We start from the raw sequence: 17750 nt of genomic DNA, 5'->3' as shown, positions 1-17750 counted from the left end.
GAGAGGCAGACGAATCGATTCGAATTCTTTAACCATGCATGGTGAACCTAACCTCACGACATCCGCGCACCCGGAGGTCGCTTCCTGTGTCGGCCTTCCCCATCAGTCCCCTAACCCGTGTCGGGCCCATTTCCTTGGGTGCAAGGTTCCACAGACCCGGCCTCTGTCGTTCTGTGACCACGCTTGCCACCACGTGCGACATCCAGCAGGGGAAACTCCGTTCCAAGAACAATGGGGCGACCGCTCACGTCTAGGTTCAATCCGGTACTAGGCTTTCTCATCCCATACTAAGTATGAGGTTGGTACTTTCAAACACTTGATCACGAACACCACCACTGTCGGACCTTAGCAAGTTTCATAGACAGACGGGGCGATCAACCGACCACCAAAGAGTTACCCAAACCCTGCCCCGTCCATCGTCCTTACAGTTGTAACAGAAGGGTAGACATCCAACTCCTACAACTCGCGAGTGACAAGAAATCACTCGGCTTTTACCGCTTCCTATTTAAGCAAGCAGCTACTCGGTCCAACAGCTAGTGTTCAGATCAAGGGAGCTACGTTATGCATCTAGGGTTCCAAACAACTCATATACGTAAATGCACAAACATGTTAAGGAAGGCATGCGCAAGCCTGGTACAACAACACAGGGTTTTCATGCAACCGGGGCTTGCCTTCGAGCAAGGAGGAAGAGAACTGCTCGACTTCTGGGGCGGCTTCGGCTTCAGAGGGCAGGAGCTCAGCTACACCGTCGTCTTCTGGCGCCGGGTGCAGCTCGTAGAAGCCGTCGGCGAGGCGCAGCTCTACACGAATGCAATGCATTAATTAGCATAGACGGTTATTTCAACAGCAACACTTGCAAGTCTGAGCCCAGAAACTCGCGACAAAAAGCAGGAGGGTGGGAAGGTTCAAGGGAGCTGGTGGAGATCAAGAGGTAAGGGTTGGAGGAAAGGAACTTATGATCTGATCCTTAAACTAGAGGATTTGGTATGCTAGGGATCCTCAGACTCAATGCTGAAGGGCTCCCGAGTTTTACACATACACCCTCGGTTTGAAGAAAAGGTTACAGCCGAGCCCTCGGACGAGGCGGATAAGGGTCGGCGGAACAGATAGGGTCGGGCGAGACGGAACCGGGGTCAGGCGGATAAGAGGGGTCGGGCGAAGCGGACAGGGGTCGGACGAGGCGGACCAGGGGTCGGCAGCTTACCTCCTTCCTACAAGGAAAACTTGGGGTCGGGAAGAAGTAGACTTGGGCGGAGGGGCTAAGGCTTTGAGCAACGGCTAAGTCCGGCCGTGCTCCGGCGGCGGCGGTGCTTCTTGTGGATCACAAGTGAGCTCTTACGCATCACGGAGGAGCAAGCGGCTGGATGGTTTGGGGAAAACGGAGTGGAGCGGAGAGGAGAGTTCCTCAGGAACTTAGTGTGTGGCGCTAGGAGCTCGAGCAGGGAGCAAGAGAAATGGCGGAAGGCAGCAATGGCGGAGGGAACTCCGGCGGGGCTCGCGCATTCCCTTTTATAGCGGCTGGGAAGGGGAAGGGAAGCAGCGCGGGAGTGAGAAGGGGAGCGGCGCGAAGGCCGGGGAAGAAGCAATGGAGTGCTCTGCCTGGGCGGCGATTGAGCGACGAGGGTGGTGGTGCAGGACTTCGGGGATGACGCTAGCGGTCATTGGGCTCTGGCGTCAGGGCGGCGCAGGAGCGGGTATGCCGGTGGTTGAGATTTGGCGGAGGCGGGCGTCGTCGTGCGGTAGAGTTGATGTAAGTGACCGGGTTAACGGTGCTAGAATCGAGGGCGCACAGGTGAGAAGACAGGCAGCCGCGGGCACGCGGGCGAGCGCGGAGCAACAGATTGTCGGGCGGCTTCTGACAGGGCGGGGAAAGGAGCTGTCGCTGCCGTGGTCAGGGTTGGCGGAGGAGGAATCGTCGGGTAGCGAAGACCAAGCGGCGCGACTGTGTCGAAGTGACGGAAAAGACGGGCGACATCGGGCTCTGCGGCCGGGATCTGGCGATGTGATGATGGGCGCGGCAGGGGAGGCGTTGCAGAAAGGTTGCAGAGGGGCTTCCGCTGCAATTGGGGAAGGGGGCGCGAGAATCCATTCGGTCGTGGGCCAGAGATGAGGCTGAGCGGCGGGCGTCGGAGAAGTTGAGCCACGCGGCAGGGAAACTCTGAAGCGGGCATGGAACTCGAGTGCGCCTGTCGCGGAAGATCTGGGGGAAAAAGATCTCGCGGGTCCACCGGTCAGATAGAACGGACGTTTTGGGAAGGACTTAGAAGGATCCGACGGTGAGCTGGAGTTTGCGGGGTCGGAACCGGTGACAAGCGGGGAGGGGTCGGGTCTCAGGGGTCGGGACCGGTCGGGAGGTTGAACACTTAGGCTTGGAAGGCTAAGACAGGTGATCAGGGGCTCGGATTAAGATTAACTTGGAAGATTTGGGGCCGGTCGTCACACAGGGCCACTCACATGGCTTGAATATGTAGAAGGGAACTCCATTGACACGTGAAGTCAACTAAAGGTGGTGTTCACAAACAACTTCGCAGGGGCAATGCAACGTTCTGGCAACAGGATCGACTTGTCACAACTCAAACAGCAACAAGACGAGACCCTGCGTAGTTATCTACACCGTTTCTTCAATAAGAAGGCTAATATCATGGACATCACAGAGCGGGACGATATAGATTGCTTCTAGAATGGTGTCTATGATCACCGAATGTTCCAAGATTTTGGCAGGAGACGCCCGGAGGATATCAAGTCTCTCAAGATTATGATACAAGAATTGGCGGATGAAGCACACAAAGAGATCGAGCAGTTCAAGTATAGATGTAACAGAGGCCAGAACAACAACAACCAGAACAACAGCCAAAGCAACGACAAAAACTGCAACGATCGCCCCAACAACAACCGAGATAACTACTCGGGTGGCCAAAATTGCAAGAGGAAGCTAGACAATACTGTCACGGTGATATCCTAGCCCTCCAAGAAGAGCGGCGGAAATCAGCAAAGGACTCCGATCAAGGAGCTCCTGAAAAAGTAGTGCTGGCACCCACACTCCAAGCACTCTGCGATGGACTGCTATAGCCTTTGCAGGGTCATGAAAGATCTGTAGGAACCTTCTGAAGCAAAGGACAAGGGCAAGGCCAATGAAGAGGACAACGGCAATGTCAAATTCTAGAACCCGTCCAACACCATTAACTTTATCTTCGGCGGCACACCGAGTACTGCTACCAAGCGGTCCCAAAATCTACCCCTCCAAGAGATCATGTCCATTGAACCAGCAACGCCTACGTTCCTCAAATGGTCTGAGGTGCCAATAACCTTTTCAAGAAAGGATCAGTGGACTAGTTCCTCTGACCCAGGATGCTACCCTCTCGTCCTAGATCCAGTAGTCGTAGGCTCCAGACTCACAAAAGTACTCATCGATGGTGGCAGTGCAGTGGCCTCAATGTGCTCTTCGTCAAAACTTTAAAGAAGATGGGCCTCGACATAACGGATATGCTCACCCCGACGAACTCTCCGTTCTACGGGATTATCCCAGGCAACACGGCTATACCCCTTGGTTAGATGGTTTTGCCAGTTACCTTCGGGACCACTACCGGAGCGAGCACATCCGGTTTAAGGTGACTGATTTCAAAACATTGTATCATGCCATCCTTGGAAGACCAGCACTGACCAAATTCATGGCCATCCTGCATTACGTGTACCTAGTACTCAAAATGTTGTGACCCAAGGGAGCACTCTCCCTGCGTGGAGACTTTAACAGATCATACAACTGAGATATAGAAGCTGTGGAGCTGACAGCGACTCCTCCGGTGCCAAATTCGATGATGCAAGTCTTCGCCGCCTCCAAGAAACTGTCCTCGACAGAACTCGAGATCCTAGAGAAGAAGTCGGGGGCTACCAAGGTCGAACCAGCAAGTAAGGTTGATATCAAAGCCATTGATCTTGGCACAGGTGATAGCTCCAAGACTGCCCTGATTGGCTCAGGGCTGAACCCCAAATAGGAAGACGCGCTCATCAGCTTCCTCTGGGCCAACTGAGACATCTTTGCATGGAAGCCATCTGATATGCCGGAGGTGCCTAGGGAGTTGATCAAGCACTCACTGAATGTGGATCCCAAAGCCATGCTAAAGCGACAACGACTACGACAATTCGCCCAAGACAGAAGAGAAGCTAACGAAAAAGAGTTGGCCAAAATACTAGCAGCCAGCTTCATAAAAGAAGTCTATCATCCAGAGAGGCTGGCTAACCCCGTCTTGATGCAGAAGACGAACAACAATGAGTGGAGGATGTGTGTAGACTACAAGAACCTCAACAAGCACTGTCGAAAGGATCCCTTCGGGCTCCCTAGGATTGATCAAGTCATCAACTTGACGGCTGGATGTGCTCTACTTTGTTTCCTTGATTGCTACTCGGGGTATTACTAGTTAGCTATCAAAGAAAAAGATCAGATCAAGACCACGTTAATCACCCCGTACGGAGTTTTCTACAATTACACAATGTCCTTCGGGTTGAAGAATGCAGGCGCCACGTATCAACAAGCCATCTAGGAGTGCTTCAAAATACAACTACACCGCAACATAGAGGCATACGTGGATGATGTGGTCGTAAAAACCAGAAATCCTGATGACTTGATTGCGGATCTGGAAGAAACCTTCGCAAGCTTATGAGCATACCGGTGGAAATTGAACCCAACAAAATGTTGATTTGGTGTACCCTCCGAAAAACTACTCAGGTTCATCATCAGTCATCAAGGAATCGAGGCTAATCCCTAAAAGATCACCGCCATCACAAATTTGCACGCCCCATCGTGTATCAAAGATGTCCAAAAGCTAACTAGATGCATGGCAACCCTCAACAGATTCATCTCAAGACTTGGGGAATGGTGACTACCCTTTTTCAAACTACTCAAGCGGCACGATAAATTCCAGTGGACCGAGGAGGCAGATCAAGCCCTTCAACAACTGAAGGACTTCTTATCACAGCCACCAGTCCTCACAGCACCTACTCCCAATGAAGACCTGCTACTTTACATCGCCGCGACTACTAATGTCGTCAGCACGACAATCGTGGTCGAAAAACCATAACCAGGCCATGTATACAAAGTACAGAGGCTCGTCTACTTCATCAGCGAGGTGTTGTCAGACTCCAAAACCAGGTACCTACCAGTTCAGAAGTTGCTATACGCAATACTACTCACCTCGCGGAAGCTATGACACTATTTTCAGGAACACAACATCTCCGTCATCACAAATGTCCCCTTGGGAGATATCCTCCACAGTCGAGACATAATAGGAAGAATATCCAAGTGGGTAATAGAACTCGGAGCCTTGTCCCTGAAATTCAAGTCAAGGACTACCATCAAGTCGCAAGCACTAGTCGATTTCATGGCAGAGCGGCGGGAAAAAAATCAAGTACCCACACCGGCAGAACGCCCAAAACATTGGGTCATGTACATCGATGGATCACTCAAGCTCGAGGGCGCCAGTGCAGGAGTACTCTTAATCTCTCCCAAAGGTGAACAACTCAAATATGTGTTACAAATCTTCTGGAAGGTCTCCAACAATGAAGCCGAATACAAAGTGCTTCTGCACGGGCTCCGCCTGGCAGTCCCGCTAGGAATCAAGCGATTATTGGTGTACGGTGACTCACTGGTGGTCATAAATTAAGTCAACGATGAGTGGGATCGCCACAAGGACAATATAGATGCATATTGCCTAGAAGTACGCAAGTTCTCTAGCCTGGAGTTCCATCACGTGGCTCGTGATAACAACGTAGCTGCAGACGTCTTCTCTAAACTTGGATCTACTCGTGCTCAAGTTCCAACAGGGATCTTTGTCCACGAATTACACAAGCCATCCATAGTAGAGCCGGCACCATTAAAAAACACCGATCGAGGTCATGACGCACCAGACCGGGAGATTATGATGATTGACGTAGACTGGAGAACCCCCTTAATCGACTACATCAAGGAGCACAAGTTGCCTCCCAACAAGACAGAAGTAGAGCAAGTCTCGCGGCGTAGTAAGAACTACGTTCTAGTCGGGAACAAGCTCTACAGATGAGGCGCATCATCAGGAGTACTCATGAAGTGCGTCTCACGACAAAATGATAAAGACATACTAGAAGAGATCCACAAGGGCATTTGTGGCAACCACGCATCGTCAAAAACGATCGTGGGTAAAGCTTTCAGAGTAGGATTCTAGTGGCCTACAGCTCTCGCTAACACTGAAGAACTAGCCTACCGGTGCTAGGGTTTTCAATTCTTCACCAAGCAGCAATATGTCCATGCCTACAAGTTGATCACTATACTTCCCTCCTAGCCCTTTGCATGTTGGGGGCTGGATATGATCAGCTCACTGCCTACGGCGCCCGAAGGGTTCAACCAAGTACTCGTGGCGATTGACAAGTTTACCAAGTGGATCGAGGTGAAGCCAGTAACTTGTCCAAAGGTAGATAGGGTACTCGACTTCCTCGACGAAATCGTCCATCGCTACGGCTTCCCCAGTCGCATCATCACAGACCTGGGCTCGAATTTCAACAATCATAAGTTCTAGGAGTACTGTGAGAACAACGGGGTCGACGTCTGGTACGTCTTTGTCGTTCATCCATGGGCCAACAGCCAGGTTGAGCGCGCCAATGGGATGTTACTGGAAGCTTTCAAGAAGAAAATACACAACATTGGCAACATCAAAGGAGGCAAGTGGCTCAAGGAGCTACCCAATGTCCTCTGGGGGCTTTGCACATAGCCATGCAAGCCCACAGGGTACTCACCCTACTTCCTAATCTACAGATCAGAAGTCATCCTCCTCGTCGATGTCATGTGGAAATCTCCAGTAGTTGAGCAATATGAGAAAGGTGCGGCTGAAGAAACAAGGTGTCTAGACTTAGACAGCCTCAAAGAAGCTCGCTGTGCAGCACTCGTCCAGTTAGCAAGATACCTTGAATGAATCCGCCGCTATTATGATCACAACGTCAAAGAGCGTTCGTTCAACACAGGCGACATGGTCCTCAAGCGTATTCAAGACACCAAGGGGCTGCACAAGCTAAATTTATCCTGGGAGAGTCCTTTCATCGTCTCCAAGATCACTGGACCTGGGTCATACCGGCTCCAAACCCTCTCTGGCGAAGAAGTTGACAACTCGTGGAACATTGAACACTTGTGTCGATTCTAACCATAGTTTACATATTCATATAAATTTGCCATCGACCTTAGTTGTATAATAACAATTCAATAAAAGTAGAGTCATTTTTTGTCGCAAATGACTAGTCTCTGCCTATTTGCGGCTCGCAAAAAGCAAAGTTCACCGAGCTATTGAGCTCCTTCGAGTACTATCACCGAACTCACGGCTTGTATTCACAAGTTTGCACATATATCTTTTGGGTTATTCAACTCGTTGGATAGCAGCAACTTGCAACAAGCAAGCCTGTGCACAAAATTCCTAAGCTTGTTAGCTTATTGGACAAATCTGTCCATCGACAGCCTTCATAAAAAGAAATCATCAAGTAACTTGGGAGTTATCTGTACTACCTGAGATCTTATCTAGACAACCCTGTCTAGTCGCAACTTGTAATAACAAGTTTGCAGTTTCAGGCCTTTGAAGCACAACACCTGAACAACCCAAAGAGGTTGCAAAGGTAGGCTCTAGTTCACGAAGTCCTAAAGAGTCTACTTTACAACAAGGAGTTACATCCTAAAATGTACTCTACATTGCGTATCTGAAGAGGCTCAAAAGAATAGCCTTGTGCGCAGACACTCACGACTACCACACGAGCAAATATTAGGGTAGTCCATGAGATGCACTAAATCGAAGATTTCAAAACAACTCAACAAGCAAACAGAAATTGCGACAAGACTTCAAATAATTTACATTTCATTTCATGACTTGTTCATGTTACACTAACATATTGTTTTTACTTAGCAAATTACTCAAGGTCTATCTAACCGGCTACCTCCTTGGCAATTGGAGCCATCTCCTGCAGGTACTGTTGGAACTGCTCATCAGAGCAGTATTCAACAATACCTTCCGCCACAGGAGCCAAGTCAGCTTGCGGGTAGAAAGACTTCACCATCGCTAACAGCTGCTTGGAGATGGACTCTGCCGTATTCTGGATGTAGCCAGTGATCTTCATGGGTACTTCCTTGAGTATCTCCATCAAAGGATGGGGCTCCACGCTTGGGGGCTCCACCATTGTCAGCGATAGGCTGAGCGGCTTCTGTCCGCTCTTTCAGAGCAAGTTTGGTTGCTGCCAACTTAGCCTCCTACGCTCGAAGTTTCGTCATCAAATCCACCAGTTGGACTTCTCCGTCGACACACAGTTTCTTCTCCTTCTCCAGCTTGTGCTCCAGAGTCTTGTACTGACTGGTCAACTTAACATGTTGATCAGTGACTCGGTAGTATGACTCCATAGCGTGACCTTGAAGATCTTTATTTTCCATGGTGAGCTCTGTAAGAACAAGGGCAAGGGATAAGTCAGTATTTTCAAGATAAAATCAGCACTCGAAGGACATCGGGAGGCGACACATCACCTTCCACCCATTGGTTCAACGTCGTATTGCACCTTCGGAGGAGGTCCTTCTCCTTCACGGTTCTCTCGACGAGAATTTGGTACTCTACGGCCTGCCCATCATACTTCATAAGTAGCCAGGAGGAATACTGATGCTCTTCGACTAGTTTCTATTCTAGTGCCTGGGCCCACATGATGGTGTCCACGTACCCCCGGATCATCTTTGACTTCCAGCAAGAGCGCTCGATCAGTTTTTGCAAAAAAAAAAGCAAGTACTCGTGTAAGCAACGAGTACCAATTTCAAGACAAAGTCAACTGCAAAAAGTGAAACTTACCACTATATACTCGCCTACACGGTGGTGCATCTCCATCACTATGGCCTCAATCTCCATAGTGGACAGGGGGTCAACCAGCAGCTATCTAGGTCCACCCCGGGAGCAATCCAGGTTTCATCATGCTCTCTGTGCTCCTCGACGTCCGGTGCACTGAGAGGGACCAGTGCACAGCTAGTTAATGGCCCAGCCTCCGAAGGCAAGAAGGAGGCCGTGCTGTGACTAGTCAATGGCCCCGCCTCAGACGGTGGGACTATGGCTAGCACTTGGAGCACCCCAGCAGCCCCAACATCATCCTCTGGCTCGGGGGTACAAGTGCTACCTCAACTTCACCAGTAGCTGCCACCTCCACCTCGACTTCTGGATTTAGCATGAGGGCTACCAACACCTCCACCACCGCGGAAGTACTTGCCACAATGGGCTCAGCCACTGGCAGCTCAGGGGCTGGCACTATAGCAATGTTAAGCAATGATATGACATCATGCATAAGAGCCGCGATAAGGGATACCACACCTGAAGTGATTTCGGGCATGGGTTGCTCCTCTGGTGCTAGAATTGTAGGCTCCAAGGCAAGTCTGGGGTTGAGCGGCTACCACCATCAGCTCCAGATTTTAGGCTTGGGCCCTCGATGTCCACACTGGCGGATTTTTTGCAACAAGACAAGTGTTAGAAACACACTACACAGCGACATCAAGTTAAAATCAGTACTCATTACTTACTTGGTGGACCTCTTTATCTTAATGGAGGGCCCAGCTCCCAGACGTAGGGACTTGATGGTGGGTGACGACTTCTTCGGCGCGGCTAGTTGGGGTGCAGCTGAACCCTTGCCAGCCTTAGATGTCATCTCCATCCCTTGAGTAGTCTGCGCCGGGATGGGGTTAGCCCTGCTGGCAGGAGACTCCTTGTCATCCTCTAGCTCAATGACTTCTTTTATCATCGGCCCCTTCTGCTGCACGACTTCTGTAGTCATTTTTTTGCCTCTATCTCCACCTCGACTACCTGCAACTCATCAATGTCAGCAACAAGTTAGGCATGGTAGAAAGGAAAACAACTTACAAGTACTCAATCTTTAGGATCTTCTCCTTCTTCGAAAGTGATTACTGGAGGGTCACTTCATCGGTGGACGATTCCTTCACCACCTGCTTGACGGCGACAATGCACGCCTTCTTTGGGGTTGGTGCCAATCCGACTTCCAGGTCATCCTTAGCTTCACGCTTGGACGTCTCAGAAGACGACCCCGCCTTGTCAGAAAGAAGAGGCTTGACAATAAACTTTTCAGTAGCTTCTAACTCAGAGCAACTGAAGGAGGACCAATCCTCTGATTCCTCTTCCTTCTCCATCGCCTTCTGTATCACCGCAACACGTGGAGCGGCACTAGCGCCATTTGGTCCAGGTGGAGGAGGGTTGGAGCAGTACAAGTGGACTTCCTCCTGCAAATAGAAGACAAGTCAGTATATTAACATACACCAAATATAGTACTCAGGGGTTGTAGGCCACGGGTACTTACATGGTTTGGTGGGTTGGTGGCGTAGTGTTCTCGCACGATCATCAGGATGCCCCTGATGTGCTTGAAGAAGCGTTTCAGCCGCGCCATCACTATATCCATGGATAAGTCTTGTGACGTCATCTGTGACGAGTCATTTGGACCCGAGTAGCCGTACCCCAATGTGTAGCGCAGCTGCAGGGGTTGGACTCGCCTCCTCATGAAGCTAAAAACCACACTGATGCTAGCCATACCTTCCATCTTGAGTGCGGCGATCTTCTCTATCAGCTCCGATAACTAGAAGCTGCCTGCAGTAGTCGGCTCATCCAACTAGTGGTTGTTCCATATTAGACGGTAGCTGGTCACCTTGGGAAGACGGAGCTCATGGTTTCCAATATAGAACCACCATTGCTTCTAGCCAGAGTGAGAGTCTATCAGTTCATACTCCATGTACTAGCCCTTGATCTGATCCCACAACTGGATTCTTGCCCTCCCCTGACTACTTCGGTGTGATCCAATCTGGGCTGGGGCATAACTCTAAAAAACTTCCTAAGCAATTGGAAGTGTGGCTGAATGCCAAGGAACGCTTCACAGAGATGCAAGGAAATGGCAATGTGCAAAATGGAATTGGGGTTGAGGTGGACTAATTCCAGATTGTAATACCTCAATAGACCCCGAAAGAAATCAGATGAAGGGAGAGCTAGTCCACGCTCGATGAAGTGTGCGAAGATGACTGTCTCATTGAAGAAGCTCTGCATGGGCCACGGATTGCCATGGGCCTCCCTCCAGTAGGCAAAATCCTGCTCTTGAAGAAGATCCGCATCCACCAGTGCTTGGATGTCTGCCTCCTTCATCACGGACTTCTTCCAGGCACAGGACTGATTCAACAGCGGTGTCTGGTCCGTCTTGTCGTACTTCGGTGCCAGCAGCTGGATTTATTTCTCCTTCTTGGTAGCCTTCCACTCCTTGCTCTTCGCCGCCTTGCTGGAGGATGTTTTCTTTGGTGCCATTGCCACTAAGGTTTTCTTGCGCATGAGCTGGAGGGCTAGGCAGTGGGGGAAGGATGGCACTTGAGCTCAGGAAGGGCAAGTGGCGGCGCTAGAGGTACAATGCGAAAGATGAACGTGCACAATGGCTCGGGTGAAATGGAAGGGATGGATTCCTCCGTTATTTATAACTGCGGCATAGTTAACCGAGAGGCGAAATTAACAGGAAATATTCCATTTTTTAAAAGTCCTTAGTTAGCGCTGGACGATTTCAAATTTTTCTGAAAGAGATAATATTACTGTTGGCAAATGATCACATTGACCAGTAGTTGACCCTTATACCCAAACTAGTCGTGTAACGGCTCGGGGACTATGTGCCATGTGCCCATCAGCTAAAAAGTTTTTTCTTTCGGTTTTTAAGTAAGAGAGATGTGAAATTACAGGATTGACCCTCAGTCTGATTCTTCGAGTCAACCTAAGGCTCGGGGGCTACTCCATATGGAGTGCGATTTTTATTGCACTTCCATATAAGATTCAAGACCAAGTTAAATGAGGCTTGAGCACCTTCTAGCCGCATTGCAGTACTCGAGTCCATTTGAAGACTCAATCCGATGGAGTACTCAAAGGAGCACCACAAAATAGTCGAAGGCATCTATAGAAGTACTCGGGATTGCTACATTTGACTAAAATGTACTCGGAGCTTGTCGTCCATACATATGTGGGCCCACCGGAAGGTTTGAACAATCCTACAATATGGGACTGTACACCGAGACTTGTCAGACATGGAGACTACGGTGCAGGACAGCGTGGTCTACATGGAGGACAAGGACTAGTAAAGGATTCGGGAACTACTCATAGCAATTAGAGTAGGACTCTCTAGTTAAATTGGACTAGTACTCTTGTAAACAACCGACTTGTAACTCTGCCCCTAGCAATATAAGGCGAGGCAGGGACCCCCTCCAAACAAGTTCAATCAATACAATCCAACCAACACACAAGACGTAGGGTATTACGCGACATAAATAGCTTGAACATGTCTAAATCATGTGTTCGAGTTCACCTTCGAGTTCCTGATCTCGGCGAGCCTCACGCATAAAACACTACCTCAGGTACCCCCTCGGTAGGTTGCCGGGTCTAAACACTGACACTTGTGGGGCCATGCCTCCACTAGCCGTCCTCTTCACTGGTAGGGTTGGGAGAATGCGTCTTCGTCCTCCCCATGTTTCTTCGGTCGTCCTCGATCATCGTCATCAAGTGTTGCTGGCCGGGGGGAGGGCTCCATCTGTGCCTGCATGTCCTCTTCTTTTCACGGCTACGCGTTGGTCTGCCATCTTTGTCAAGCTGCCCTCTTCCCGAACCTTTTGCTAGGTCTCGATAGGTGTGTTTGCGGTGCTTGGTTGTGGATTTCACGAGCGAAAGCTCTGCCCGGTGTTGTCTGGTGTCGGCAGTGGCTACACCCATGGGTGTATGTCACTCTGTTGGGGGCACTGTCGAGGTCATCCACAACACTTTGGTCACGCCAAGTGAAAACTTGGTCCATTCTTTCCTGAATGGACGGACGACGGCGACGTCTTTCACGTCGTTCCCTCCCTGGAGGCGTCGTCTTGCATATCCCTCAGCTCTACTACTTCGGCTCAGGTGACCTTGGCGTTGTTCTGTTTATGTGGCAGTTCTGTAGGCAATGTTTGCGTTGTCTCTCTATAATCTTGCAGGTTGTCAGTTGTTTGGGTTGTTGTTTTCAGCTATTTTGGTCGCTCCATTAGTTAGGGGTGTTGTTGTGGGGTGAGTGGGGTTTTCTCTTCTTCTGCTGCTGGTCGTCTGCCATGACTCTAGGTCGCCTTTTCTCGCCGGCGCCACCCCTCGCCAGTTGGTCGTATTTGGGTCGCCACGGTCGCCCCGTGATCGCTCCTTGGTTGTGCCTGCGGATGTTCCGCATTGTCATTGTTGTAGATTGCTCGCTGCCATCCATCACATTGGCTCTCATCTAGGCATTGGTGGTATGCTACGTGGAATAGCTAGGTGAAGACTTGGTCTGCTCCTCCATGGACAGACGGACGATGGCAGCATTGGCGGCGCTTCCTTCTTGGAGGCATCATCTTGCATGACCTCCTCACTTGACATCCGCTAGCTCCGGGTTGTTAGGCAATTGATGATGTGCGTGTGTTCTTGGTGCCTCTCTCTCGTGCAGGCATCAGTCGTCTTGGTCATGTTTAGTGTGGTGGTGGTAAGGTGGTTTTCCTTTTATGTTGTCGTGTTTGTGTTGTTTGTCGCCGGTGGTGCCTTTTGTATCTCTGCGCTTTGGGATTTCTCCTGAAGTTGTGTCGTTGTAATTTTCTTCTTCTTAATGAAAAACGTGCTATGCACTCTTAAAAAAATAATATTGTTGACATTGTTCGAACTAACATGGGTTGTGAGTCTTCCCATTTCATCTCTTTTACGGTACACAATACTACTACTTAGTGGTATATGGTATATATAAGATTTAGCCGTTTATTATGATAATTTAGTAATTATTGCATTGAAAAAGTGATATTTCAAATGGAATGGTCTTTTAAACTTTGTCCTAGTGTCAAAAAATATTACAATGATGCCATTTATGTTCTTTTACCATGATGCCCTTATACAACCTATATTACCCACGTATACTATCCATACCAGAGGTGAAGGTTTCAGACTTTCAGTAGTCGGATATTTTTGTGCTAGTTCTTTTCGAACTATTATATAACCTAGTATTGTACTCTCCCATTTTACGTTATGTCTCCTCATTTTAAATTGTCAGCCTCCTGATTTGTGAATAATTTTATCAGCACCATCATTTGATGTCCGTGTTAATGGCTTGTAGGACCTGGGCACACCATTGGCACGTACTGCTCATATAGATTAAAGGTACCCTGAAAAGGCTGGAAATAGTGACATAGATAAAGTTTACATAAAAAGTTAGGCTGATAGGTGGTACTAGTAACATACTAGCGCGTAGTGTAGGTACGCACACGGTGGAAATACAGCACGTCGATCGATCAGCTTATCAGCACACAGCAAGTGAGCAAACCTTACCAAAAAGAAGCTTCCGAAAGGGGAAAACGGGGAAGGATCTTCACAACCCGGTTGCCACTCCCGTCCTTCTAGAACGGCCATGTCCTTTGCTTTAACCCAACGGATCAAGACAGCCCAACCCAAGTTACCCGCCCAGACGCCCAGTACACGCGCGTCCTCCCTGTTCCATCTACAAAAGCAACGGCGGCACACCATCCTCTCGTCCGTTCAGAGATCACTCTCAAAACTTTTTCGCAGGAGCGAGCACGCGCGCGCCGCGCCCGTTGCCGTCCGCACGCGGTTGAGATCGAGAAAAAAGTGAGGGCGCGGTCGATGGAGGCGCGCGCGCTCGCGGGCGGCGCCACGCGGCGGCTGTCCGCGCGGGAGGAGGAGCTGCTGGGCCTCCTCGCCGGCTTCCCCGACGGCGGCTCCGATCGCGAGCTCTCCTTCTCCGACCTCGTCGAGGCCGGCGGTGCCAGGCCCGCGGCAGACGCGGACCGCGCGCCGGCACCGCGGGAGGACGGGGCCGCGGCGCGGTCGTCGTCGCCCGGGCGGCTCGAGGCGGTGGCGGCGGCGTCGTTGACGGCGTCGAAGCAGCAGCGGCAGCAGGCGGCGAGGCAGAGGGCGCGGCGGGGCGGCGGGGGCAGCAGGGGGAGCTGCGGGGGTGGCGGGGACGGCGTGCTGCTCAACTTCTACGTGCCGGGCCTGCTCACCCGGAGCATGACCGCGCCACGGCCCGGCCGCGGGCCAATGTCTCCCGGGGCAGGGCAGTGCGCGCCGCCGAAAGCTGCCGCCCCCGCCGCCGGGAAAGCCAGCAGGTCAGTCACTGTCAAAGTCAAACCGACGATCACACGCGGTTACGGTAAATTTGCTTGCCATGAAACTATGAAAGCCTTCAACTTCCATGGTAATCAACTAATCACACTTGCATTTCGTGCCTCCCTAGGTTTTCACCAGAATCATCAATCGTGCACCCGTACATACTCGGTCATATCAACATCTCTTTCGTTATATATAAAAAAAGTATATCCACATCTGTAATTAAGAGGCGGTTAGTTTACTATTAGTTGACTAGTTGCACACTTCGAAGATAAGGTGTTATGGAAGATGGACATATGTTGACACTGCTAGCTATGGATTGTCCTTCAAAAAAAAAACATGTTAAGGATTGTTTGCAACACATGGATTTTTTTTTTCAGTATTTGCACGTAGAACAGTCTAGCACTCATAAAAATCAGGTGGCCCCCAGTTCTGAATTATACTACTGCAGCTGAATGGTACCAATATCATTATGTTATTATTAGTACAAGATGAGCATCAAACACCTTTGATTTCTTTGGTCATCGGTGCTTGGTCTGTGTCTGAAACACACTTCTTTTTCAACTAAACATAGGCTGGAAGGTGCAATCGGTACATGCATTTTTCCTAGGACCGGTGCCTTTTGGACCAAATGGTTCTTCCATCCTTTTTGACCTACATTAGCTTTTGGGAGTCAAAAAATGGAACAACTCATGACCATGAAAGCAGAGAAAGAAACAAAGTTGATAATCTGACCGAAGTACACAGAACTGAATGTCAGCTTTTTCCTTGAGAAGCTTCTCTTTGAAACATACTCCCATAGTTTTTAAAAAAATGTTTTTTTCCTTAAAAAGTGCTCAGACTTTCGGATTACCGCTCTACTGCTTCAGATGCGTTTGGTGCATGATTTACACCAAGCTAACAAACCGGCATGTGGTATCCAATCTTTCAGGGCGCGAGGGCCTCTGGGCATCGGGTGCTGGACGGCGCTGTGGGGCCGCGACCGTCGCCGGCCGCCGGCCAACGCCTGCAGCTGAAGCACGATCATCGGACGAGATGTGAAAGGGCAGCATAAAACACACACCGGCATGTGCTACCAGCAGCAGTCCGGCACCACCAACCATGGAAACTTTTTTTGTTTCTCGCAGCTAACCTAACACTCTGCTCCTTGCACCTGTAAATAATTAATCTCGACCTCCCTTTCTAGTGTGACGCCTGAAGTGCAGCCTCTCGCTTTGCGTATTGCGTGAGCGATGCAAAAAAAGTTTCAGAGAAAGCAACCCGGATCATGCCCCTGAACCTCAATGAGCGAGTCCAGGCAACAAAAGGTCGTGCCTGTCAGCCGCCGTCGTCCTACGTTTTTGTTTTCCGAGCTGCGGAGTCACCACAGTCCACAGCGAAGCGAGCGAACTGACCAAGGGATCTGCTGCCACCGTGAATCCGTGATGCGACGAGTGAGCGCGTGGTTGCTGTAGCGTGCCGTACGGTGCGCGGTGCCTTGTGGCCATCATGTCCGGAGATGTGGCCGGTTTTCGTGGGAGCGGCGCGTCCGTTTCTGCCGGCGAGGTCGACTCGGCCGTCGCATCCCGTGCCCCTGTGGGTTTTGAGTCCGATGCTGGGAAATAAAGACGACATGGGCCACTGGTTTTGTGTAAGGCTTGAGTGCAGCAGTCTCTGAGCCCAGTCATGCATGACGGAGCCCACTGCCCACTAGGCAAAAAGGTATGGAGCCTTGCGGCCCACGCACAGTGACCTGGTCCAAAGTTTCTAGCACACGGCCCGGCGCACGGCCGCTAGCTGCTGCCTGCCTGCTTGTAGTTGTAGCTGGTGACCAGGGGGCAACTTCACGCGCCGCGGCGAAGGGGCCGTTTGGTTCCACGCTAAATGTTATATCGAACGTTTAGGAGTATTAAATATAGATTATTTATAAAATTCATTACATAGATGGAGGCTAAACGGCGAGACGAATCTATTAATCCTAATTAGTTCATGATTTGACAATGTGCTGCTACCGTAACCATTTGCTAATGATGAATTAATTAAGCTTAATAGATTCGTCTCGCTGTTTAGCCTCCATCTGTGTAATTTTTAGTTTTATAATTAACTCATATTTAGTTATCCTAATTAGCCTTCAAATATTCGATATGACACGGATTAAACTTTAACTTCATGATCCAAACACCCCGAAGTTGCTCCATGCGCCACCTCCACGTTTGTGTGTGTGTGTGTCAGCTTCCGGCCGCCTTGCCAGCCTCCTCCAGGATCACACGCAGGTGGCCGACGCGCCGGACCAAGCGCGACCAAAATCCGGGGGACGTGCCCGTGCGCGCGCCATGTCGCAGCACGTCTTGTTTTTTCATTCCGTTCGAACAACGCACAGCTTCAATTTTTTGACAGTGCCTACTGGTACAGTCCAAAGTACGACATGGCAAAAAAAGCCATACTATGTTCAAGATCACGGCACGACGTTTTGATGGGCTAACAGGCTAGTAAGAAGCAAATCCATCTCTTTTAAACTTTATCTTCCACTGTTTTTACTGCAATTTATATGGATACAGGTACAAATTGTATAGCAAAATTAAGATTGGTGAGAAATACAAAGTACACTTCGGAGGTGTTTGG

The 17750-nt window shown here is 50.0% G+C and overlaps 1 protein-coding gene across 3 annotated transcripts; it reads left to right on the top strand.

The window, feature by feature from the left end:
- The first annotated feature begins 14495 nt into the window (after positions 1-14495).
- Positions 14496-16433, top strand: LOC101772657. Of its 3 annotated transcripts, none has more exons than XM_022824967.1 (2): positions 14496-15192; positions 15277-16074. In XM_022824967.1, the coding sequence occupies exons 1-2, from the start codon at positions 14664-14666 to the stop codon at positions 15369-15371; spliced, it is 624 nt and encodes a 207-aa protein (XP_022680702.1). In that variant the 5' UTR covers positions 14496-14663; the 3' UTR covers positions 15372-16074. The 3 variants fall into 3 exon arrangements, with proteins under 3 accessions (XP_022680702.1, XP_004961652.1, XP_004961653.1); XM_004961595.2 differs by lacking the exon at positions 15277-16074 and adding an exon at positions 16081-16433 and having other exon boundaries at positions 14503-15192; XM_004961596.2 differs by lacking the exon at positions 15277-16074 and adding an exon at positions 16081-16433 and having other exon boundaries at positions 14531-15148.
- Positions 16434-17750: the final 1317 nt, after the last annotated feature.

Source organism: Setaria italica, chromosome III (assembly GCF_000263155.2).
Source record: "Setaria italica strain Yugu1 chromosome III, Setaria_italica_v2.0, whole genome shotgun sequence".
Classification (NCBI taxonomy): domain Eukaryota; kingdom Viridiplantae; phylum Streptophyta; class Magnoliopsida; order Poales; family Poaceae; genus Setaria; species Setaria italica.
The sequence above is the reverse complement of the archived record's forward strand: the minus strand, read 5'-3'. Positions and strand labels throughout refer to the sequence as shown.

Coding starts and splice junctions, on each gene's coding strand:
- LOC101772657 (XM_004961595.2), top strand. CDS start 14,664: ATGGAGGCGCGCGCGCTCGCGGGCGGCGCCACGCGGCGGCTGTCCGCG. Junction 15,193..16,080: donor GACGATCACACGCGGTTACG/GTAAATTTGCTT, acceptor CCAATCTTTCAG/GGCGCGAGGGCCTCTGGGCA.